The sequence below is a fragment of the Zootoca vivipara genome, chromosome 2, assembly GCF_965207765.1.
Source record: "Zootoca vivipara chromosome 2, rZooViv2.hap1.1, whole genome shotgun sequence".
In the NCBI taxonomy this organism is placed as follows: Eukaryota; Metazoa; Chordata; class Lepidosauria; order Squamata; family Lacertidae; genus Zootoca; species Zootoca vivipara.
In genome coordinates, this window is record NC_142584.1 from 110,351,336 (window position 1) to 110,376,633 (window position 25,298).

At 46.3% G+C, this 25,298-nt stretch overlaps 1 protein-coding gene across 2 annotated transcripts in view; it reads left to right on the top strand.

The window, feature by feature from the left end:
- The first annotated feature begins 1,120 nt into the window (after nucleotides 1–1,120).
- SLC44A4 (solute carrier family 44 member 4) overlaps nucleotides 1,121–25,298 on the top strand; it is a 57,093-nt gene continuing 32,915 nt past the window's right edge. For both annotated transcript variants that reach the window (XM_060270465.2, XM_088663544.1), the window contains exons 1-4: nucleotides 1,121–1,332; nucleotides 21,084–21,132; nucleotides 23,084–23,157; nucleotides 24,807–24,885. In XM_060270465.2, coding sequence (XP_060126448.2) covers nucleotides 1,305–1,332; nucleotides 21,084–21,132; nucleotides 23,084–23,157; nucleotides 24,807–24,885 — 230 coding nt within the window. In that variant the 5' untranslated portion in view covers nucleotides 1,121–1,304. The remainder of the gene's footprint in view (nucleotides 1,333–21,083; nucleotides 21,133–23,083; nucleotides 23,158–24,806; nucleotides 24,886–25,298) is intronic.

Sequence of the window (25,298 nt, forward strand, 5' to 3'; positions counted from 1 at the left end):
GTTCCATATTTTGGAAATTAAGAAAGGCAGCCCCTGGAGGAGGGAGAGTGGCCACCTGACTTTTTGGTTGTGGATCTGACGCATCTCAGCTCAGTATACCCCTAACCCCAGGTGGACGTTCTTTTGCTTGGGGACAAGGAAGCTTGTATTATAACACAATATAATACGAGGGACCCAGGTGGCGCTGTGGGTTAAACCACAGAGTCTAGGGCTTGCTGATCAGAAGGTTGGCGGTTCGAATCCCCGTGACGGGGTGAGCTCCCATTGCTCCTGCCCACCTAGCAGTTTGAAAGCACACCAAAGTGCAAGTAGATAAATAGGTACCACTCCAAACGTGAAGGTAAACGGCGTTTCCATGCGCTGCTCTGGTTCGCCAGAAGAAGCTTTGTCATGCTGGGCACATGACTCGGAAGCTGTCTGTGGACAAACACTGGCTCCCTCGGCCTATAGAGCGAGATGAGCGCCACAACCCCAGAGTCGGACACGACTGGACCTGATGGTCAGGGGCCCCTTTACCTTTTTACAATATACAGTAATACATAATATAATAATAACATAGCATAATATAATACAATACAATATAATAATACAATATTATATTGTATATACAAATATATATATTGTCCCATTCACTCCAAGGTTTAGCAATAAGATAGATAGACAGATGATATAGATAGGTATCTAAAATTGCTAAACCTTGGAGTGAATGGGTCACTGTTGGGTTTTTGGGGAGATACAAGTGACCCTCCCGTTTGAGTATCAAATATTCAGTTTGGGGGCTGCTGCAAAACACGGGTTTTTTTTTTGCAAAACTGTTGGCAAACCTTGGCCCCGGTTTGGGGGGAGGATCCCCAATGTTGAGGTTCCGAGTTGCTTTTCTTCTTTTCGGGAAAACTTTGCAGCACGTTGAATGAGGCTGAAAGTCAGGGTGGCTGCGGGGAGGGGGCGTCCCGAAGAGCAACGAGAGAGGAGGGGAGGGTGGAGGAGATCGTGTCCAGCCTCTTGGCCGGAGCGCGGCGGGTTAAGCAGGCGCAGCGCGGCTGGCGGGAGGGGGCGTGGCCTGAGCTCGGCCGTGCGGGCAGGGGGCGTGGCCGGGCTGAGAAGCAGGTGAGCGCAGCCAGCAGGTGTGTCGCTCCACCAGCAGGCAGGGCGGCGGTGATGTCAAAGCGGGAGGAGAGAGGCTGGCAGGCGACTGCTAAGCAACAGGTTTCAGATCAGAATCTCCCTTCCGAAGCATTCTCCGTCGTCCTTGCACAGTCCCGGGATCAGGTGGCGCCTGGGGAGTCTGAGTCATCCAATTGGCCATGGGGGGCCAAGCCGTCAGCTCCTCTGGTGAGTCCATTGGGGGGCGGTCTCCAAGCTTCAGGATTCGGGGGTGTTGTGATGGTGGTTGGCAAAACAGTGGAGACCCACCCCCCTTTGAAATCTGGGGAAATCGGCTTTGTGTGAGGGCGCGTGGAGTGTCTGGGGTTTAGTGCGCGGGATGGGGGGGGGGGCAGATGAGGATGGGAAGTTGGGATTGAAAGTGGAGTGTGTTGGGGGAGGGGGACATGGAAAGCCAAATTCTCTGTTCTTTTTTCACCTGGGCTTAGCCAGGATTTATGTTAGGGAGGGGCAGGACCCCCACCTGTCGTCATCCTCTCTCTGCCTGGCTCTATCGGAACGAAAGGTCTCAACAACAGTTGTTTGATATTACTTTCTTTTGACCTCAAGTGCTCAGGAAAATCTGGCAAAATCTTTTAACAGTTTTTACCCTGAGTATTTTTATTTATTTACTTGATTAAGAGGGGCGGGGGCGGGGGGGACAGCTGTCATGCCCCTGCCCCCCCTCTGGCTACGCAAATGCCCCTCACCCACAAACTCTGAGATCTGGGGGAGGGGGGGGGAAGAGAATTTGCCTTAGGTCAGGAAATGGTTTCGGAGGATGGTGAGTTTGGTGGCTTTGAAAGGGGAACACAGCATTTTGGGAGAGGCTTTCGCGCCGGATGTGTTGGACCACTTGAGGTGGGGGGGGGGGAAGGGGGGAAGGGAGAGAAAGTAAGAAAACTTTTTCGGTGGGTTTCAGAAGCTTGAACACAAATCAGCAAATGACACGTGCCCTTTTATTTTTGGTGGGGAGTTAACTGAAACAAGCTGGGCTCACGTCCCGTGGATGTTTTATTTTATGCATTCAATTGGTCCGGAGGAGAAAATGGAAAGGGAAAACCCACTTCCTTGTTATGGGCTCTTTGGGTCTGGGATCAGCTCAAGCCGCTTCCAGGGTCCAGGAATGTGTGTTTGCATGTTTGGAGAGGGAGTACCGGATCTCGTTTTTGCATGCATCGTTGATATATTTTATTTGTATAGTGCCGTCAGTGGCGCTTGAGAAGTTCCCTGCCCCGAGGAGCTTAAAAATCAAACGTTTGACAAAAGGGGAGGGGGATGATTGTGGGGCGTGTTAGCACAGGCAAAGGGTGATGTGCTCAGCTCAGATAAACGTCCTCCAGCCTTGGGGACATTTAAACTTGGTTCTGCTTCTAAACGGGAGTGGGTGGGTGGGTGGAAAAAGAAAATGGATTAAAACACTCTGAGAAACCCTGGGCTACCTGATGGAGTAAAGTTTTGCCAAACTTGGCCCTCCAGCTGTTTTTGGACTACAACTCCCATCATCCCCAGCTAGCAGGACCAGCAGTCAGGGATGGTGGGAACTGTAGTCCAAAAACAACTGGAGACCAAAGTCTGGGAAACACGAATGTAGCCTTTAGCAGTGTTGTGAAGGCGCAGAAGACATGCTTTTCCTGCAAGAGGGTCTCTGTCTCAGTCCCTGATACCTTCAGCTGAAAGAACGGAATAGCCAGGATATGAAACCCCAGAGAGTGACTCTCCCCCCCCCCCCAGCCAGAACAGACAGCTCTGGACTTAGGTTGACCAGGAGTCTGGCTCCCATGAACAAAGCAGCTAAAAAATAAGTAGCATTTTTATAGTGCTTTAGAACACTCAACAGAATGCCGTCTTGGTGGTTCTCTTGAGACACTTACAACAACCTTGCAAGGGAGGCTAGTGTTTCAGGTGGGAAGCTGAGACCCAGAGAGGGGGTGACTTGCCAAAGGCCTTGACTTCGTAGCAAGAGGTAAGATTTTAACTGCAGGGTGGGCTCTTCCCAATTTGTAGCTCCCTCTCTTACCCGCTGCACAAACTTTCACTACCATGGAGATAGTTAAGGGACCGTCACAATTTACTCTCCCTGTTTGGTTCTACATAAGAAGGGAAATGCGCCCTCTGCTGTCTGCAAGGGAGAAATACGGCTAGCACCACCAGGAAGCCCTTTTTGCTTATTGTATACTGCACTTAAACTTTTGTAGAGGGCTAGTAAAAAAGAAAAGAAAAGAAAGCCTAACATGATAATTAAAAGGAAAGAAATGACAGGATGCTGGAGCATAGCTGCCAAGTTTTCCCTTTTCTCGCGAGGAAGCCTATTCAGCATAAGGGAAAATCCCTTTAAAAAAGGGATAACTTGGCAGCTATGTGCTGGAGTAGATGGGCCTTTGGCCAGATACAGCAGGGACTCTTGGTAAAATTTAGAATTATGAATTCAACAATCCATTGCAGCTCTTGCAAACATGGCCGGTCTGCCTTTCAACTGTGCGTCTTGTGGCATCTTAGATATGAACAAACGCCATTAGGGCATAGGTTTTGTGGGATAGAGTTTGGTTCATCAGATGTGTTAAGTTTAAACCGTCATTGGTTGGCGTATAGGCACATGTTTGCAAGCAGTCGTAAATTGTGAGGTCAGAGGCCCAGTCTGCATTGAACATTTGAAGCAGTATCACCCCACTTTTAAAACAGCCTTATTTTGCGCTCTCACTTATTCAGGCTGCTGAGAGTTGTTAGGGGACCCCTACTCCCCTCACAAAACTGCAGTTTTCCCCAAGTGGTTTTAACAGCCAAATCCCTCTTCCCAGGAAACTCTGGGAGAGCAATTTTGTTGTTTAGTTGTTTAGTCGTGTCCGACTCTTCGTGACCCCATGGACCATAGTACACCAGGCACTCCTGTCTTCCACTGCCTCCCGCAGTTTGGTCAAACTCATGTTTGTTAGGAGACATCACCTTGCCAACAAAGGTCCGTATAGTTAAAGCTCTGGTTTTCCCAGTAGTGATGTATGGAAGTGAGAGCTGGACCATAAAGAAGGCTGATCGCCGAAGAATTGATGCTTTTGAATTATGGTGCTGGAGGAGACTCTTGAGAGTCCCATGGACTGCAAGAAGATCAAACTTATCCATTCTGAAGGAAATCAGCCCTGAGTGCTCACTGGAAGGACAGATTGTGAAGCTGAGGCTCCAATACTTTGGCCACCTCATGAGAAGAGAAGAATCCTTGGAAAAGACCCTGATGTTGGGAAAGTTTGAGGGCACAAGGAGAAGGGGACGACAGAGGACGAGATGGCTGGACAGTGTTCTTGAAGCTACAACTCTCGGCACACTTAACAAACTATAGCTTCCAGGATTCTTTGGCGGAGAGGCGTGACAGTTTAAAGTGGTTTGATACTGCTTTGAATGTACAGTATAGTGTTTACAACATTGAAGGTTGTGCTTCTTGCATCAGGTGGACATGAAAGCTGATGCCACAGCAACAGTGGCTGACCTTTAAGGTGCCACAAGACACTTTGTTTGTCCTGCTGCAACAGGCTGCTTGCTGGAAATCATTCCACTTCTGAAAACCTTTGGGTGCTTCCAGATGGGCGCTCCTCCCGCTTGCAAGTTTTCCACAGTTGACCACTTGACATTATTGCCATCGATAGGTCGGCTGTGTTTTCTCCAGGCTTGCCATTCTTGGGAGAAATCCATTTAAAAAAACAAAAACAAAACCCACTTGTCAACCTGTAATTTTATCGTTATTTTTATATCCCGCCTTTCATCCAAGAGGCTGAAGGTGATTCCCACCTCCCTATTCTGTTTTCACAATGACCCTGCAAAGTGGTTAAGGCTGAGAATTGGTGAGTGGCCCACAGTCCTCCAGTGAGCTTCATGATTGATTTGAACCCCAGTCTTCCAGGTCCTAGTTCAGCACTCTAACCAACAAACCACACTGGCTCCACCTGTCTGTGATATCTGAAATATCCATTATTTTTTTTACAATTTTAAGTTCCCAACATCATGCCTTCTTCATCTTGATGCCATTTCTTTTTGGGAAGGTTCATACCCAAGACTCAGTAATCCCCTCTGTCTTGCTTAACAGCATGACAACAGACTGAGCCCAGCCTGCTGTACTCAATTAAAGGTGAAGGTAAAGGGACCCCTGACCATTAGGTCCAGTCGCGGATGACTCTGGGGTTGCGCCGCTCATCTCACTTTGTTGGCCGAGGGAGCCAGCCTGTACAGCTTCCGGGTCATGTGGCCAGCATGACAAAGCCACTTCTGGCAAACCAGAGCAGGGCACGGAAACGCCGTTTACCTTCACGCCGGAGTGGTACCTATTTATCTACTTGCACTTTGACGTGCTTTCAAACTGCTAGGTTGGCAGGAGCAGGGACCGAGCAACGGGAGCTCACTCCGTCGCAGGGATTCGAACCACTGACCTTCAGATTGGCAAGCCCTAGGCTCTGTGGTTTAACCCACAGTGCCACCTGCATCCCGCTGTTCTCAATTACAATAATGTTCATTATTTTAACATTATATCTCTTGCTGAGTCGCCTTCTGTTAATGAAAGAGAGTAGAGTGTCAGGCTGCGTATATAAAGTTAGCAAATAAACAGCAACTCCAGGAAATCAACAGTCTACGTAATAACTTGTTTCAAGGCATAATAGTTAAACGTTTAACGTTTAACACCAGTTGCCTGGTTACTGGCTGTAAAACACTTACACAATATTGCGAGCTGAAGTTACCCACTTCAGGCTCCTTCCTGATCCTGATTCCACAAATGCCTCTATCATAGCTTCCCTTCCTAGAAACCAGCCTTGGAATTTATAGTGTGAGGGCAGTACTGTAGAGCCATTCCTATGAATAATGATTTTAGGCGCTTCTTGGCAAACACCCCCCCCCCAAATAGTTTCTAATATTTTGGTGGAGAAATGCAGGCAGGCTCTGTCTGGAAGGTCTTTCCGTTGTCACTTGGAAGGAGGAAACCAGGAAGTGAGAAAGTGGACAGCTCACTCTGAATGTAAGCAAGCAAACAATAAACAGGAGAAACCAAATAAAAAAATTCCTTCCAGTAGCACCTTAGAGACCAACTAAGTTTGTCATTGGTATGAGCTTTCGTGTGCATGCACACTTCTTCAGATAAACAGGAGAGTAATTTTGAACGCATCACGCATCACATCATTTTTTTAGTCAGGGAATAGGCCAAGAGGCATGGGGGAGGGGGAGGCATGGGGCAGAATGCTAGCATACCTCCCTCCTTATGTGACTTCCCTATTTTGGGGAACTTCCAAAAGACCTGTTTGCTGAGCATCTGAAGGCAGCGCTGTTTAGGGAGGCTTTTAATGTTTAATTATTTTATTTCATTTTTCTGTTGTAAGCAGCCCAGAGTGGCTGTGGAAACCCAGCCAGATGGGCGGGGCATAAATAATAAATTATTATTATTATTATTATTATTATTATTATTATTATTATTATCAATCTATCCTGATAGGTTTGTGGTGGAGGTTAGGGTTAGGGTTACATCCAACCAAAGGTTATTTTGCACTTTCCCTGCAAAGTGTTTTACTCATCCTGTAAAGTAACTTTATGGGTCTTTAAACCTTTCCTTCGGCAGAGAATGAGATTCTTAATCTCAGGGTTATGGGTTCGAGCCCTGCGCTGGGCAAAAGATTCCTGCATTGCAGGGGGTTGGACTAGATGACTCATGGGGGGTATCTTGGATCTTGTGGGGGGTGTTGGGGCAGGCAGTGGTCCTAAGGCAAAAGCCTGGAGTGTTTATCCAGGAGGGTGTATAGCCGAACAAAATCTAAAAGGAGAATAAGGCGGATATTTGCTCACCTCGGTCCAGACCGAGACAAGGAAATGAAGCAGCCTTACCCTGGCAGACTATAAATTCAGTCAAGGTTATTATGGATAGGGCAGTTTCCTTCTGCAGGGAACAAAACTCTCTTTGAATGGAAGCAGGAGATAAGCTAGCTTTGATTTTTGTTTTATTTAACTACATGTATATACATGCTAGATCGTAACAAATACCTCCAGTTAGTTTACAAGAAATATTGACATTATCAACTAAAAGCAGTTGAAAACAACATTCGAAGAACAATTAAAACCAGCAATGAACAAAAAAGAGATTAAAACGTGTCAACATGGTTTGTTTTTTGTTTTATTACGTATTTTGGATTCTCATGTTGAATTTTTCTGTTGCGGACCAACCACACTGAGACCTTCAGATGAAGGACAGTATACAAATTTAATTTTTTAAAAAACAGCGAATAAAAATGATAATATATGGGCTAAGTTGTTTTCAGCAGGTACCGAAAAGCGTACAGTGAAGATGCCCGCCATATGTCAAAAGGCAGGGAGTTCCAGTGTTTCTGTAGATGGTAGTTTCTCCAGCTTCTCTCTGGAGCTTTATTGATAGGGGTTAAGTTGCCAAAAGTTGCCATTGCCACATCTTGTGGCAGTGAGTTCCATAGGAATTTGTGCACTGTGTGGGGAAAAAAACAACCACCCTTATTTTATGTCCTCCTCAAATCTACTGACAAACAACTTCACCAGGTGGCACCTGAATACTTGGGGGGAGAAATTTCTCCCTCTCCCCCCCCCATTCTGAAAACCTGAAATGTGATGACAGGCTGTGATCTCTCAGTGAGATGAGGTAGAGACTCTGCATGGGCTCAGAGGTACCTTTTTCTTTATTATGCCCCATGTTATTTAGAGTTTAGTTTGATAGCTGTGGATCTGTGCACCTCTGGGAATAGAATGCCTCAGAATAAAATACAGGTAGGTAGCCGTGTTGGTCTGACGCAGTCAAAACAAAATAAAAAAATTCCTTCCAGTAGCACTTTAGAGACCAACTAAGTTTGTCATTGGTATGAGCTTTCGTGTGCATGCAGACTTCTTCAGATACACTGAAACAGAAGTCACCAGAACCTTATGTATAGTTAGAGGGTGGGGAGGGGTATTACTCAGAAGGGTGGTGGGAATGGGTGATTGTCTGCAATAAATCCAGATGCCAACTTTGCTACTGCATACACCTGGACAACACCATCACTGGCCCCAACAGCATCAAACATACCATCTCAGTACTATTTAATAGCTCATCTTCTAACATTGTCTATGCCATCAAATGCCAACGGTGCCCTTCAACTCTCTATATTGGACAAACAGGCCAAACGCCAAAGGATAAATGGACATAAATCTGACATCAGGAATCACAAGACAGAGAAACCAGTAGGAGAACACTTCAATCTCCCAGGACATTCTATACAAGATCTCAAAGTAGCTGTTTTATTGCAGAAAAAATTCAGAAACAGACTGGAAAGAGAAGTTGCTGAATTGTAACTCATTACCAAGCTTAAAACCATGGAGAGACCTGGTCTGAATAAGGACACTGGATTCTTATCTCATTATACATGATAAACTTTCTTTAGCACCTCAGCCTTTGCTTTTTCCTGCAAGACCAATTGCAGTCGTTAACAGTCATCTACAGGTTTACCACTCCTATCAGCCCATCACCCATTCCCACCACCCTTCTGAGTAATACCCCTCCCCACCCTCTGACTATACATAAGGGTCTGGTCACTTCTGTTTCAGTGTATCTGAAGAAGTGTGCATGCACACGAAAGCTCATACCTATGACAAACTTAGTTGGTCTCTAAGGGGCTACTGGAAGGATTTTTTTTATTTTGTTCAGAATAAAACATCGCCCATTAAAAATAGAGTGACTTCACCTTTCTTGCAACCCAAACACAAAACACACCGGGGTAACATGGCGATTTGCACCTGCCACATCGCCATCAGTGAACGGGGAGCTTCAAGACGGTCTCCTCCTCCTGCTGACGATTCATTTATTTAGCATTCATCCTGATTTGCTTGCACAAAGTTTATGCAGTGCCTCAATGATGCACAGCCTTTGTTGAGCATTCGTTCCAGTTTGTTCACAGGGCGGTTACCGGTATATGGCAAGGAGCAGTCATGCATCTCCTCGTTACTCATTCACCTGTTCCACACTTCACAGTAGATTTCCCTGCCATGTTCCAAACTGCAAAAAGTCTACTTTTTGCACTTTTTGGGGGATTTGTTTCATTAGGGGGATAGAGTACTTTAAATGCACTAACTTAAACCTCCTGTATGCGCTTGGCTCACTCCTGCAAAATACCTGAATCTTTGAATACACCCTAAGCAAATGTACTTAAATAAATACATAAGAAAGCAGGAAGGATATTGGATAGTTGCTTTTGTGGTTCTTATGGGGAAACATAGCCAGTCAGATGCATGGCCAGAGTGGTTTGGTATGAGGAAACCCAAGCCTTTTTAAAGGTGTACTAGCTCAAAAAAAAAAAAAAAAACTAAGATCATGGCCACTGGTCCTATCACCTCCTGGCAAATAGAATGGGAAGAAATGGAGGCAGTGAGAGATCTTACTTTCTTGGGTTCCATAATCACTGCAGATGGTGACAGCAGTCACGAAATTAAAAGACGCCTGCTTCTAGGGAGAAAAGCAATGACAAACCTAGACAGCATCTTAAAAAGCAGAGACATCACCTTGCCGACAAAGGTCCGTATAGTTAAAGCTATGGTTTTCCCAGTAGTGATGTATGGAAGTGAGAGCTGGACCATAAAGAAGGCTGGTCGCCGAAGAATTGATGCTTTTGAATTATGGTGCTGGAGGAGACTCTTGAGAGTCCCATGGACTACAAGAAGATCAAACCTATCCATTCTGAAGGAAATCAGTCCTGAGTGCTCACTGGAAGGACAGATCGTGAAGCTGAGGCTCCAATACTTTGGCCTCCTCATGAGAAGAGAAGACTCCCTGGAAAAGACCCTGATGTTGGGAAAGATTGAGGGCACAAGGTGAAGGGGAGACAGAAGATGAGATGGTTGGACAGTGTTCTCGAAGCTACGAACATGAGTTTGACCAAACTGCGTGAGGCAGTGGAAGACAGGAGTGCCTGGCGTGCTCTGGTCCATGGGGTCACGAAGAGTCGGACACAACTAAAGAACTAAACAACAACAACAACAACAACAACAACAACAACAACAACAACATCATTTCCACTTGGTGTCGCCACACTTAGTTATTTAATGCTTTTCTATCCATTGTCCTCCCTGAGCCAGGCTTCATCTATCCACTGGACCAGGTTTTGGCCCTTGAACTGCCGAGCAGCCTGGTGCAGGCTGCGTCTCTGAGAACAAACTTGTGGGACTAGAAATCTGAGTGTTACGTTTCCCATGCTGAGCAGCCTGCAGAGGGAAAGCCTTCCTCTCTAGGGAAGGCCTGGAACGCTCATTGCCCTGCTGTACCCATTTATTTTATGCACTTGCAATCAACAGCAAACTAATGACCGCCCATAGCATTCCTCTTGCCGCACTGTAATTACTATGATTTATTCCTCCTCTGTATGGTAAATGCAGTGCGCTGGAGTTGCGCGGGGCAATCGCAGGTCAAAGGGTAAGGGATTGCATCCTGTGGTCAAGTCTTGGGGGGGGGGGAAGGCCTTGAATCGGTGGGGCTTACAACCCGATCCTGCCTGAATTGACTACTACAAGATGCTCCATGTGGGGCTGCCCTTAAAGTCAGCATGGGGTGGGGGTCAGAAGGAAGCCTGCAGTAAATCACACCGTGCAAGCTGGAATTGACTCTTTGTTTATCTTGTGTTTAAAACAACAACAACATGGGAAGGTGGCGTCTGGGAAGGTGGAGTCCCAGATTTTGGCTTCAAAGTGTTGGAGGGTATGCCACAGAACGGCTCCTTGAGAGAGATTTGTGGGGTCTCCTCCTATGTCTCCTGAGTGGAGGCAACTGTTTCCCTTATGCGCTTTCTGTGAAGAGATCCTCCCCGCTTCTGTGTTTACCATGAGGGAAGGAGCCCTTTACCTCTTTGCAAAGCATTACTACAGATTGCAGATTGCGTGTGTGTGTGTGTGTGTGTTTACAGTGGTCCCTCGGGTTGAGTACTCAATCTGTTCCGGGGTGCCGTTTGCACCCCGAAAAGTACTCAACCCGAGCTGCGCTTTAGTGCGGAACACGGAAGTAAACATTTCTAGGACCGCCGAGTACGCAACCCAAAAGTACGCAACCCACAGCATACTCAACCCGATGTATGGCTGTACTCTGCTTCAAAACCTAGTAGTAGGAATGACCTGGATGCAGAGCAAGCGCTAATAAAACACCGGTCCTGAAAGACCTACATTGGCTCCTAGTACATTTCCGAGCACAATTCAAAGCATTGGTGCTGACCTTTAAAGCCCTAAACGGCCGCAGCCCAGTATACCTGAAGGAGCATCTTCACCCCCATCGTTCAGCTCGGTTACAGGAGGTTACAGGAAACGAGGCAGAGGGCCTTCTCGGTAGTGGCACCCACCCTGTGGAACACCCTCCCATCAGATGTCAAGGAAATAAACAACTATCTGGCTTTTAGAAGACATCTGAAGGCAGCCCTGCTTAGTGAAGTTTTTATTATGTTTTAATTATGTTGGGAGCTGCCCAGAGTGGCTGGGGAGGCCCGGCCAGATGGGCAAGGTATAAGTAATGAATTATTATGATTATGATTATGATTATTTACTAATGGGAACCTACCCAAAGGCTGCCTAGAAATGTCCCTTCATCCAAAGCGTAGCTGTGAAGCTCTTAATAGGAGAACCTCATGTTGTTGTTGTTGTTTAGTCGTTTAGTCGTGTCCGACTCTTCGTGACCCCATGGACCATAGCACGCCAGGCACTCCTGTCTTGCACTGCCTCCCGCAATTTGGTCAAACTCATGTTCGTAGCTTCGAGAACACTGTCCAACCATCTTGTCCTCTGTCGTCCCCTTCTCCTAGTGCCCTCAATCTTTCCCAACATCAGGGTCTTTTCCAAGGATTCTTCTCTTCTCATGAGGTGGCCAAAGTATTGGAGCCTGAGCTTCACGATCTGTCCTTCCAGGGAGCACTCAGGGCTGATTTCCTTAAGAATGGATAGGTTTGATCTTCTTGCAGTCCATGGGACTCTCAAGAGTCTTCTCCAGCACCATAATTCAAAAGCATCAATTCTTCGGCGATCAGCCTTCTTTATGGTCCAGCTCTCACTTCCATACATCACTACTGGGAAAACCATAGCTTTAACTATACGGACCTTTGTCGGCAAGGTGATGTCTCTGCTTTTTAAGATGCTGTCTAGGTTTGTCATTGCTTTTCTCCCAAGAAGCAGGCGTCTTTTAATTTCGTGACTGCTGTCACCATCTGCAGTGATCAAGGAGCCCAAGAAAGTAAAATCTCTCACTGCCTCCATTTCTTCCCCTTCTATTTGCCAGGAGGTGATGGGACCAGTGGCCATGATCTTGGTTTTTTTGATGTTGAGCTTCAGACCATATTTTGCGCTCTCCTCTTTCACCCTCATTAAAAGGTTCTTTAATTCCTCCTCGCTTTCTGCCATCAAGGTTGTGTCATCTGCATATCTGAGGTTGTTGATATTCCTTCCGGCAATCTTAATTCCTGCTTGGGATTCATCTAGTCCAGCCTTTCGCATGATGAATTCTGCATATAAGTTAAATAAGCAGGGAGACAATATACAACCTTGTCGTACTCCTTTCCCAATTTTGAACCAATCCGTTGTTCCATATCCAGTTCTAACTGTAGCTTCTTGTCCCACATAGAGATTTCTCAGGAGACAGATGAGGTGATCAGGCACTCCCATTTCTTTAAGAACTTGCCATAGTTTGCTGTGGTCGACACAGTCAAAGGCTTTTGCATAGTCAATGAAGCAGAAGTAGACGTTTTTCTGGAACTCTCTAGCTTTCTCCATAATCCAGCGCATGTTTGCTATTTGGTCTCTGGTTCCTCTGCCCTTTCGAAATCCAGCTTGCACTTCTGGGAGTTCTCGGTCCACATACTGCCTAAGCCTGCCTTGTAGAATTTTAAGCATAACCTTGCTAGCGTGTGAAATGAGCGCAATTGTGCGGTAGTTGGAGCATTCTTTGGCACTGCCCTTCTTTGGGATTGGGATGTAGACTGATCTTCTCCAATCCTCTGGCCATTGCTGAGTTTTCCAAACTTGCTGGCATATTGGGTGTAGCACCTTAACAGCATCATCTTTTAGAATTTTAAATAGTTCAGCTGGAATATCATCACTTCCACTGGCTTTGTTATTAGCAGTGCTTTCTAAGGCCCATTTGACTTCACTCTCCAAGATGTCTGGCTCAAGGTCAGCAACGACACTACCTGGGGTGTACGAGACCTCCATATCTTTCTGGTATAATTCCTCTGTGTATTCTTGCCACCTCTTCTTGATGTCTTCTGCTTCTGTTAGGTCCTTACCACTTTTGTCCTTGATTATGGTAATATTTGTACGAAATGTTCCTTTCATATCTCCAATTTTCTTGAACAGATCTCTGGTTTTCCCCATTCTATTGTTTTCCTCTATTTCTTTGCATTGCTCATTTAAGAAGACCCTCTTGTCTCTCCTTGCTGTTTTTTGGAAATCTGCATTCAGTTTCCTGTATCTTTCCCTGTCTCCCTTGCATTTTGCTTGCCTCCTCTCCTCCGCTATTTGTAAGGCCTCGTTGGACAGCCATTTTGCTTTCTTGCATTTCCTTTTCCTTGGGATGGTTTTCATTGCTGCCTCCTGTATAATGTTACGAGCCTCCATCCATAGTTCTTCAGGCACTCTGTCCACCAAATCTAAATCCTTAAACCTGTTCCTCACTTCCACTGTGTATTCATAAGGGATTTGATTCAGATTGTATCTTACTGGCCCAGTGGTTTTTCCTACTTTCTTCAGTTTAAGCTGGAATTTTGCTATAAGAAGCTGATGATCTGAGTTACAGTCAGCCCCAGGTCTTGTTTTTGCTGACTGTATAGAGCTTCTCCATCTTTGGCTGCAGAGAATATAATCAATCTGATTTCGATGCTGCCCATTTGGTGATATCCATGTGTAGAGTCGTCTCTTGTGTTGTTGGAAGAGAGTGTTTGTGATGACCAGCTTGTTCTCTTGACAGAACTCTATTAGCCTTTGCCCTGCTTCATTTTGAACTCCCAGGCCAAACTTGCCAGTTGTTCCTTTTATCTCTTGATTCCCTACTTTAGCATTCCAATCCCCTGTAATGAGAAGAACATCCTTCTTTGGTGTCATTTCTAGAAGGTGTTGTAGGTCTTCATAGAATTGGTCAATTTCACTTTCTTCAGCACCAGTAGTTGGTGCATAAACTTGGATTACTGTGATGTTAAAAGGTCTGCCTTGGATTCGTATCGAGATCATTCTGTCATTTTTGAGATTGCATCCCATTACAGCTTTTGCCACTCTTTTGTTGACTATGAGGGCCACTCCATTTCTACTACGGGATTCTTGCCCACAGTAGTAGATATGATAGTCATCCGAACTGAATTCGCCCATTCCCTTCCATTTTAGTTCACTGATGCCCAGGATGTCGATATTTATTCTTGTCATCTCATTTTTGACCACATCCAGCTTACCTCCATTCATGGTTCTTACATTCCAGGTTCCTATGCAATATTTTTCTTTACAGCATCGGACTTTCCTTTCGCTTCCAGGCATATCCGCAACTGAGCGTCCTTTCGGCTTTGGCCCAGCCGCTTCATCAGCTCTGAATCTACTTGTACTTGTCCTCCGCTCTTCCTCAGTAGCATGTTGGACGCCTTCCGACCTGAGGGGCTCATCTTCCAGCGTCATAACTTTTATATGCCTGTTGTCTTTGTCCATGGAGTTTTCTTGGCAGGGTTACTGGAGTGGCTTGCCAGTTCCTTCTCCAGGTGGATCACGTTTAGTCAAAACTCTCCACTATGACCTGTCCATCTTGGGTGGCCCTGCATGGCATAGCTCATAGCTTCTCTGAGTTATTCAAGCCCCTTCGCCACGACAAGGCATTGATCCATGAAGGGGAACCTCATACCAGGCATTGATCCATGAAGGATCAAGGCATTGATCCATGAAGGAGAACCTCATACCAGGTATTTAACTGAGAAGGCTGAACTGATAATCTCATGGAAGGCTTTCCATGGCATTTATTTACCATACTGTATTTGATTTTATTGTTGCATGTGGGAAGGCCCCTGTTTTGATCCCTGGCGTCTCCAGCTATGGCTGGAGAAAGCCTCTGCACCTGAAACCCTGGAGAGCTGCTGCCGGCCAGTGCAGGTGATACTGAGCAATGGTCTGACTTGGTATAAGGCAGCTTCCCACGTTTCAACGTTTCCTTAGCTGATGGTTTTGATGTTGGAGATTTTTGTATTTATCGGTGATGTTTTTATGTGTTGTGATCCGTCTTGGGGAGGGCTATGCGCCCTGAAAAGTGTATTAGCAAACCAGATGGATGGCACTGGCGGCTAACAGATTGAGGTTGAATCCTGACAAGACAGAAGTACTGTTTGTGGGGGGACAGGAGGCGGGCAGGTGTGAAGGGCTCCCTGGTCCTGAATGGGGTCACTGTGCCCCTGAAGGACCAGGTGCACAACCGGGAGTCATTTTGGACTCACAGCTGTCCATGGAGGCGCAGGTCAGTTCTGTATCCAGGGCAGCTGTTTATCACCTCCATCTGGTACGCAGGCTGAGACCCTACCTGCCTGCGGACTGTCTCGCCAGAGTGGAGCATGCTCTAGTTATCTCCCGCTTGGACTACTGCAATGCGGTCTATGTGGGGCTACCTTTGAAGGTGACCCGGAAACTACAACTAATCCAGAATGCGGCAGCTAGACTGGTGACTGGGAGCAGCCGCCGAGACCATATAACACCGGTCTTGAAAGATCTACATAGGCTCCCAGTACATTTCCGAGCACAGTTCAAAGTGTTGGTGCTGACCTTTAAAGCCCTAAACAGCCTCGGTCCAGTATATCTGAAGGAGCGTCTCCACCCCATCATTCTGCCCAGACACTGAGGTCCAGTACCGAGGGCCTTCTGACGGTTTCCTCGTTGCGAGAAGCCAAGTTGCAGGGAACCAGGCAGAGGGCCTTCTCAGTGGTGGCGCCTGCCCTGTGGAACACCCTTCCATCAGATGTCAAAGAGAAAAACAGCTACCAGATTTTTAGAAGACATCTGAAGGCAGCCCTGTTTAGGGAGGCTTTTAATGTTTAATAGATTATTTTATTTCATTTTTCTGTTGGAAACTGCCCAGAGTGGCTGGGGAAACCCAGCCAGATGGGCGGGGTATAAATAATAAATTATTTATTATTATTATTATTATTATTATTATTATTATTATTGTTATAGTTAAAATAAATGAATATGACTCCGCACCTATTGAGAGCCCACCCCAGGGTGTCGGCCTTTTCTCAAGCTGCAGAGAGGTTGAGGGAACACTACTGGCAGCAGGTGGTTCATGGATGGCAAGATGTGACGGGGCATTGAACGTTTGCTTGTGGGTATCAGCTTCCAACTTTGGCACAGTGCCAACATGAAAATGCCCAGGTGTTTGTGCTATATGCAAAAGACCCCATGTGCTCAGCCGATACCTGGGGGCGATGTCATTCTGGGGAAGAAGCTTGTTTTCAGTGATATTTTGTATTCCACACCAGCTGCTGCTAGAGTCTTTTCTTGCACCTGATCCTCTCCGTGGTTCGGGTTATTTCCTGGTTTGAGTTTTACAGCTCTCCCTCACTTATCTCTTGGTAATTGAGTCTAATAGCTTCGCTATCAGCAGTGCCATTGAACTCTTCCAAGTGACGGGCGTGCCCCAAATTCTGCTCAATCTGTTTAGGAAACTAGACAATTCCAGGCCCTGGGTCTTTCTCGGATGATATGGCTGTCAATGACTAATAGCCATGAAGGCTTTTCTCTGCCTCCACAGTCGGAGGCAGTAATGTCTCTGAACACCAGTTGCTGGAAACCTTGGGCAGGGAGAATGCTCTTGTGCAGGCACCCCCAAACTGCGGCCCTCCAGATGTTTTGGCCTACAACTCCCATGATCCCTAGCTAACAGGACCAGTGGTCAGGGATGATGGGAATTGTAGTCCAAAACATCTGGAGGGTCGAGGTTTGGGGATGCCTGCTCTTGTGCTCCTGCTTGAGTTTCCTATAGGCTCCTAGATCGTTCCAGTGAGGTTTGGCGTGGCTGTGACAATACTTGTCCGCAGATTAGAGGTGGGGATCCATTGTGAGATTCTCTGTGCCCAGAAGCCTTATGGAAACTGAGGGGTTCCTTGAACGGTTGGGGAGGGAGGTGGATTTTATTCTTTCCAGGAGCACCTTAGAGACCAACTAAGTTTGTCATTGGTATGAGCTTTTGTGTGCATGCACACTTCTTCAGAGACACTGAAACAGAAGTCACCAGACCCTTATATTTAGTGAGAGGGTGGGGAAGGGTATTAGTCAGAAGGGTGGTGGGAATGGGTGATTGAAACCAGTAGGAGAACACTTCAGTCTCCCAGGACATTCTATACAAGATCTCAAAGTAGCTGTCTTATTACAAAAGAATTTCAGAAATAGACTGGAAAGAGAAGTTGCTGGAATCTTTAGCCATCTTGCCCCTTGCTTTTTCCTGTAAGACCAACTGCAGTCGTTAACAGTCATCTACAGGTTTACCACTCCTATCAGCCAATCGCCCATTCCCACCACCCTTCTGAGTAATACCCTTCCCCACCCTCTCACTATATATAAGGAGCTGGTGACTTCTGTTTCAGTGTATCTGAAGAAGTGTGCATGCACACAAAAGCTCATACCAATGACAAACTTAGCTGGTCTCTAAGGTGCTACTGGAAGGATTTTTTTTTATTTTGTTTCGACTATGGCAGACCAACACGGCTACCTACCTGTAACTAGATTTTGTTAGTATTATTTATTTATTACATTAGTAGACCACCCCTCATCCAAAGATCCCAGGGCAGTTCACAACACAAAAAAATGAAATGAGATCACAGAATACATTTTTTTAAAAAAATAAGAAATGAAAATAAATAAATACACCACCATCTAGATTCCTACACAAAGACTAGGCTGATGACAAAAGATGCTTACAGTAGGGAAGTCCTGAAAGGATGTCTTAAAGAAATTAGAGCACAGGTAGCCAACAGGATGCCCTTTTGATGACAATGGACTACAACTCCTCAGGGTCCTGGCTATCTTGGCTGCAGCTGCCGGGAGTGGACAGTCCCAACATCATAGAGGATACCATGTTGACTAGCCCTGGATTTGAGGATTACAAATAGGAAAACGGACCAGAGGTGGCCTGAGTATCGGCTCAGGAAGGTGCCAGCTTTGTCCAGCAGCCAAATGAACATGCAAGGATGGGAGATGCTCCTCCCCTAAGGCCAGGGGCATTAATAAAAAGATCACGTTCCCAGTGAGGGGGAAGGAAGCAATCCTTCCATCGGGCCATGTTTGCATGGCAATTTGACACTGGAGGAAATAAGGCAAGTATATAATCTGGATAAGACGCTTCTCGAGTTGCCTGGGTTGTACAACCACAAGCGACTCTAGACATTCAGGGAAGGCTGTGGTTGCTTACCAACCAGTCTTTGTTGCATCCTATTGCACCGCAACTACCGCACAATTGCAACTACCGCACAATTGCGCTCATTTCACACGCTAGCAAGGTTATGCTTAAAATTCTACATGGCAGGCTTAGGCAGTATGTGGACCGAGAACTCCCAGAAGTGCAAGCTGGATTTCGAAGGGGCAGAGGAACCAGAGACCAAATAGCAAACATGTGCTGGATTATGGAGAAAGCTAGAGAGTTCCAGAAAAACGTCCACTTCTGCTTCATTGACTATGCAAAAGCCTTTGACTGTGTCGACCACAGCAAACTATGGCAAATTCTTAAAGAAATGGGAGTGCCTGATCACCTCATCTGTCTCCTGAGAAATCTCTATGTGGGACAAGAAGCTACAGTTAGAACTGGATATGGAACAACTGATTGGTTCAAAATTGGGAAAGGAGTACGACAAGGTTGTATATTGTCTCCCTGCTTATTTAACTTATATGCAGAATTAATCCTGCAAAAGGCTGGACTAGATGAATACCAAACCGGAATTAAGATTGCCGGAAGGAATATCAACAGCCTCAGATAGGCAGATGACACAACCTTGATGGCAGAAAGTGAGGAGGAATTAAAGAACCTTTTAATGAGGGTGAAAGGAGAGAGCGCAAAATATGGTCTGAAGCTCAACATAAAATAAACCAAGATCATGGCCACTGGTCCCATCACCTCCTGGCAAATAGAAGGGGAAGAAATGGAGGTAGTGAGAGATTTTACTTTATTGGGCTCCTTGATCACTGCAAATGGTGACAGCAGTCACGAAATTAAAAGACGCCTGCTTCTTGGGAGAAAAGCAATGACAAACCTAGTCAGCATCTTAAAAAGCAGAGACATCACCTTGCCGACAAAGGTCCGTATAGTTAAAGCTATGGTTTTCCCAGTAGTGATGTATGGAAGTGAGAGCTGGACCATAAAGAAGGCTGATCGCCGAAGAATTGATGCTTTTGAATTATGGTGCTGGAGGAGACTCTTGAGAGTCCCATGGACTGCAAGAAGATCAAACCTATCCATTCTTAAGGAAATCAGCCCTGAGTGCTCCCTGGAAGGACAGATCGTGAAGCTGAGGCTCCAATACTTTGGCCACCTCATGAGAAGAGAAATCTCCCTGGAAAAGACCCTGATGTTGGGAAAGATAGAGGGCACAAGGAGAAAGGGACAACAGAAGACGAGATGGTTGGACAGTGTTTTCGAAGCTACAAACATGAGTTTGACCAAACTGTGGGAGGCAGTGGAATACAGGAGTGCCTGGTGTGCTCTGGTCCATGGGGTCACGAAGAGTCAGACATGACTAAATGACTAAACAACAACAATTGCACCACATAACAGGCTGGCCGCTGGCCCAGGAGGCTTATGGCAGGACAGCAGCCAGGCAGTGGCAGCTCCTTGGCTTGAACAAAAAACATCCACCTTCTGCTTGCGGCAACTTGGCTAGTTTCTCCTCGGAGGAGGGAGCCAGTTTCCCAGTTTACGTGCAGCCAGACTGCCTGCTAAAGTTCTGCTCTTGTTGTAGAATGGCAAGCTGCTCTAGGGCTGCCTTGCTGTGTTTTTATGCTGCCTCCAGCCCTGGTCAGGGCAGGCAGGCAATGAATAAAGCACTGCTGGTTGGGATTCCTACCTTTTGAGAAATACTTTTCTATATCTGATTTGGTGAGGGGAAATAAAGTTGCTCCAAAGGCTCTGCGGTGGCTCTGGGTCCGAACAGTAAAACCTATAAACCCATGGATGGCTCTGTTGGTAGAGCATGAGGCCCTCAATCTCAGGGATGTGGGTTCAAGACCCATGTTGGGCAAAAAGATTCCTTCATTGCAGGGGGATGGACTAGATCAGCGGTGGCCAACTCCCAAGAGACTGCGATCTACTCACAGAGTTAAAAACTGGCAGTGATAGGGGTTCAGGTCAAAAGTTGTTGAGCTTTTTTTTAGGAAGGAGGAAAGCCCATTTTGGGGGGGGGTTGGGCCAAAGTTGTTGAGTTTTTTCAGGGAGGAGGTAAAATTTTGAGCTTTTTTAAGGGGAGCCACAGTTATTCAGCTTCTTTGGGGGGAGCCAATGATCTACTGCAGTGATCTACTGCAGATGTCTAGTGATCTACCGGTGGATCACAATCTACCTGTTGGACATGCCTGGACTATACATTTAAAGTGCAACGATATCCCTGTTACAGACTTGGTTCCCCCCACCCCCCCACCCAAAAAACTTGGGAACTGTAGTTTTCTTCTGGTGCTATTAGGAGAACCCTCACAGAGCTCCAATTCCCAGAGTGGTTTAACAATCCCTCTTCCCAGGGAACGCTCTGCTACAATTATGCATTTATTTCTCATCTCCTCTGAGAGAGATGAGAAATAAATGCATAAATGTTTCTTACAATGCTATACTTTAGGCTGGGAGTCCCTTCCAGCTCTACAATTCTATGATTCCATAGCCTCCAAATTTCTTGCTGTGACATAGTAGATATTTCCTCCTGTCCTTGATTTACCCACCCACCCCCATCTCTCTCTCTTACCAGAGCAAAAGTTGAAACATGACCCGAGTTTCCACGGCCCCATCAAAAATAGGTAAGAAACATTTTGCGCATGGACAGGCGAATTGGCTGCAATCTAGAATACTTGTGTGGTGTCTTTGAAAGCGGTTGGGAGGCAAGGTGGCCTAAGAGGAGAATGGGCAGGCTTAGGTTCCAACTGCAGGGAACCTGTAGCCCTTCAGATGTCGCCGGATGATAGCTACCATCATCCCAGACTAGGAATATGGGATTTATTGTTATTATTATTCATTTTCCATTTGCAGTTAGGTCTATCCAACTGACCCTTTCTGAAACAATACGGGAACTGAAACGCAGCCATTTTTCAGTTCTCACTGACCCAAATGTTATGATGCTGTTCTTCAATCAATGTTTATTAAAACACACACACACACACACACACACACACACACACACACACATTAGGGCAAAGTGTGAATAAAACTGAAAAATTTCCCATCCATTTATTTGATTGCGTTTATATCCCGCCTTTTCCTCCGAGGGGCTCGTTCGTGCTTCTCCCCTTCCTCATTTTTTCCCTCACAACAACCCTGTGAGGTAGGTTATAATGGCTGAGAGGTTCCGACTGGCCCAAGGTCACCCAGTGAGCTTCACGGCTGTGCGGGAATTCAAACCCTGTGGGATTAAATAAGGAAGGTGAGAACTGTGTGCAGCCGTACCTTGGTTGTCGAACGCCTTGAGACTCGAACGCCGCAAACCCGGTAATGAGTGTTCTGGTTTGCAAATGGTTTTTGGAAGCCAAACGTCTGGCGTGGCTTCCGCAGCTTCCGCAGCTTCCGCTTGAGTGCAGGAAGCTCCTGCAGCCAATCGGAAGCCGCGCCTTGGTTTTTGAACGTTTTCGGAAGTCGGACGGACTTCCGGAACAGATTCCGTTCGAGAACCAAGGTATGACTGTATGCTGCATTGAGCTCCTTGGAGGGAAAGGTAAGATATTAATGCAATAAATAAATGAAAATAAAATAAAGGAGAGCAAATTCTGGTCGCATTCTGTGGGTTGATTCACATTCCGGATATGGGAACAGTGGCAATTTCGGCTCCCCATCTCCTATATTCTCCAATATCCCTAGTGATGACTCAGTTATGTGAAGAAAATCTAGCCCAGTAGTGTGCGGTCAGTGGAATAGGGGGACTAGACTAGTCCCCTAAATGTTCCCCTGGCTCCTCCTTCCCAAAGCACAAGAGGCTTCTGTCTGGCTTAGGGAGGGAGGCACGATGCTCTGATGGGGTCTGAGAGCCCTCCCGGCACTTTCCCAAGGGAAGGAGGCAGGAGGGCTCCCACTGAGAGCCAGTGTGGTGTAGTGGTTAAGAGTGGTAGACTCGTAATCTGGGGAACCGGGTTCGCGTCTCCGCTCCTCCACATGCAGCTGCTGGGTGACCTTGGGCTAGTCACACTTCTCTGAAGTCTCTTAGCCTCACTCACCTCACAGAGTGTTTGTTGTGGGGGAGGAAGGGAAAGGAGAATGTGAGCTGTTTTGAGACTCCTTCAGGGTAGTGATAAAGTGGGATATCAAATCCAAACTCTCCTCCTCCTCCTCTTCCTCCTCTTCCTCCTCCTCCTCCTCCTCTTCTTCTTCTTCTTCCCGCATCCTGTCAGAGGCCTGGCGCCTTCTTCCCAAGCCCTACAGAAAACTTCACCGCACAGCACATTTTCTGCCTGTTTAGAGTAATTCTTCCCTCGTATTAATTATTTCTTCCATGGTTGGGCCTTCAGAGGAATTTAAGCTGTCTAATTCAGGCGGCTTCCTTCGTCACCCAGGCGTTCTCCAGATGTCCTAGACTACAACTCCCATCAAGCTGGCTGGGGCTCATAGGAGTTGTAGTCCAGAACATCTGGAGGGTACCAGGCTGCTGAAGGCTGAGCCTAGGGTTTTTGGGATCCGAGCAGACTCCTCCATCCCCATTTCTGCTATTTATTTATTTATTCATACATGTCCGTGATCTGTCTTCCTACCGTCCTTCTGTTCCAGGAGCTGTACGGACATTATCTGCTGCATTATCTTCATGGTTTTCATTGCTGGCTACTTCGTGGTAGGGATTCTGGGTAAGTGATGCTAAAAGCAACAGGGCTCAGAGATGAGGCCATGGAAGGTGGAATCAGGTTGGGAGCTATTGTTTCGCCAGGCAGATGCAGTTTGTCTGGAAGCTCTGTCAGCTTTAGCACATGACATGCGAACCAAATTCACTCAGGTTTTCTTTCTTTCTTCTTTTTAATTTTTTTTAAGAAATAGATTTTATTGATACATCATAACAACAACAACAACAACAGAAAAACAGAAAAACAAAACCAATATACAGCAATAAAAAGAAATTAAAAATTAGATAATGACAATAAAAGTTACAACCAACGAAACTTAAACATTTATAGCACATAAAGATAAATAACATAAGGTTTTGACTTCCTTCACCCTGATATTGGCATATAATTTATTTATTTTCAACTGTTTGTGAATTATTGTTATGATTGTCTCACATACATAACCTAAGAACAGGCACCCCCAAACTTCAGCCCTCCAGATGTTTTGGACTACAATTCCCATCATCCCTGACCACTGGTCCTGTTAGCTAGGGATCATGGGAGTTGTAGGCCAAAACATCTGGAGGGCCGCACTTTGGGGATGCCTGCCTAAGAATCATAAACCATCTTGCAGAAGTTAATCAAACACTCAGGTTGTTTTCATTTGCATGCTTGATTTCGGCACAATCTCTGTTCAGTGCCAGTGGAAGTACTGTAAATAAGTTGCAAAGTGCTGCCCTTTGTGCTAAAAACGCATTTTACCATTTACAGACACCATAATAGTAAGAGTCTTCAGCATAAAAACAAAAAACTACAGTGTTATGGGCTAGAAACTTGCTGTGTATTTTACTAATGCCCTGAGACCTGAAAGAATATACTGTATTGATTCTTGACACAGACCCTCCAAGTGTCCCTATTTTCCAGGGTCAGTCCTGGATTTAGAGAAGCTGTCCTGGTTTCTGATTTGATCCCGGAATGTCCCACTTTTCCTTAAAGCTAAAGGTAAAGGGACCCCTGACTGTTAAGTCCAGTCGCGGATGACTCTGGGGTTGCGGTCCTCATCTCGCTTTACTGGCCGAGGGAGCCAGCGTTTGTCCGCAGACAGTTTCCGGGTCATGTGGCCAGCATGACAAAGCCGCTTCTGGCGAACCAGAGCATTGTATGGAAATGCCGTTTAACTTACCGCCGGAGCGGTACCTATTTATCTACTTGCACTGGCGTGCTTTCAAACTGCTAGGTTGGCAGGAGCTGGGACCGAGCAACGGGAGCTCACCCCATCGTGGGGATTCGAACCACCGACCTTCTGATCGGCAAGCCCTAGGCTCAGTGGTTTAGACCACAGCGCCACCCGTGTCTCACTTTTCCTTAGGATGTCCCTATTTTCATCAGAGAAATGTTGGAGGGTATGGAATAGGATGTCCCGCGGCTTTTTTTCCAGCTGGAAATCACCGGAATTCAGTTCCGGCACCTCTCAGATGGGGGCACCATTGCCATTATAAGAGAACAAGGGAGGTGTTCGTGGAGAGTTCCAGCACCTCTTTTAAAAAAATAAAAATAGCACTGGTCATTGTCTCGCCTTTGAGTCCACCCCGTACCAACACCACCTCACAGTGCCTCTGTGAAAATGCGAGCGCCTTTCCTCACTTCCATTATTCTTTGTTTCCTCTCAATCCCAGCCTGGCTGTACGGTGATCCCCGGCAGGCTATTTATCCCAGGAATTCAACTGGAGCATATTGTGGAATTGGCGAAAACCGGTAGGTACAGAGAAGGGGGAACCAATGGCGAAGGGTGCATTGACATGGGGAGCGTGTTTAGTAAGCGCACAAGGCTGGAATCCATGGCCAGAAATGTACCTTGGTCTGGCAGCGCCATTTTCTTCCTCCTCCTTTTCCTCATCAACTTGTTGTTTTTCGTTTTTGCTTCCTTCTAACATTCATGTTTCCCCTTTTGTTCTCTTACTTCATTATATAAGGGGCAGTGCAAGATATAATGCATAAGGTCCTCTACTTCAGGGCATCCCCTAATGCAAACACATTCGTTTGTTGGTATGCCTCTATGTCTCCCATCTCTATAAGCAGAGTTTGCTGTATTTAGTCGCAACTCTGTAAAAGCTTTGTGAAGTTGTGCAAAAGTCAGTTCACTGAAATCTATTAAGCTGCCATTTGCC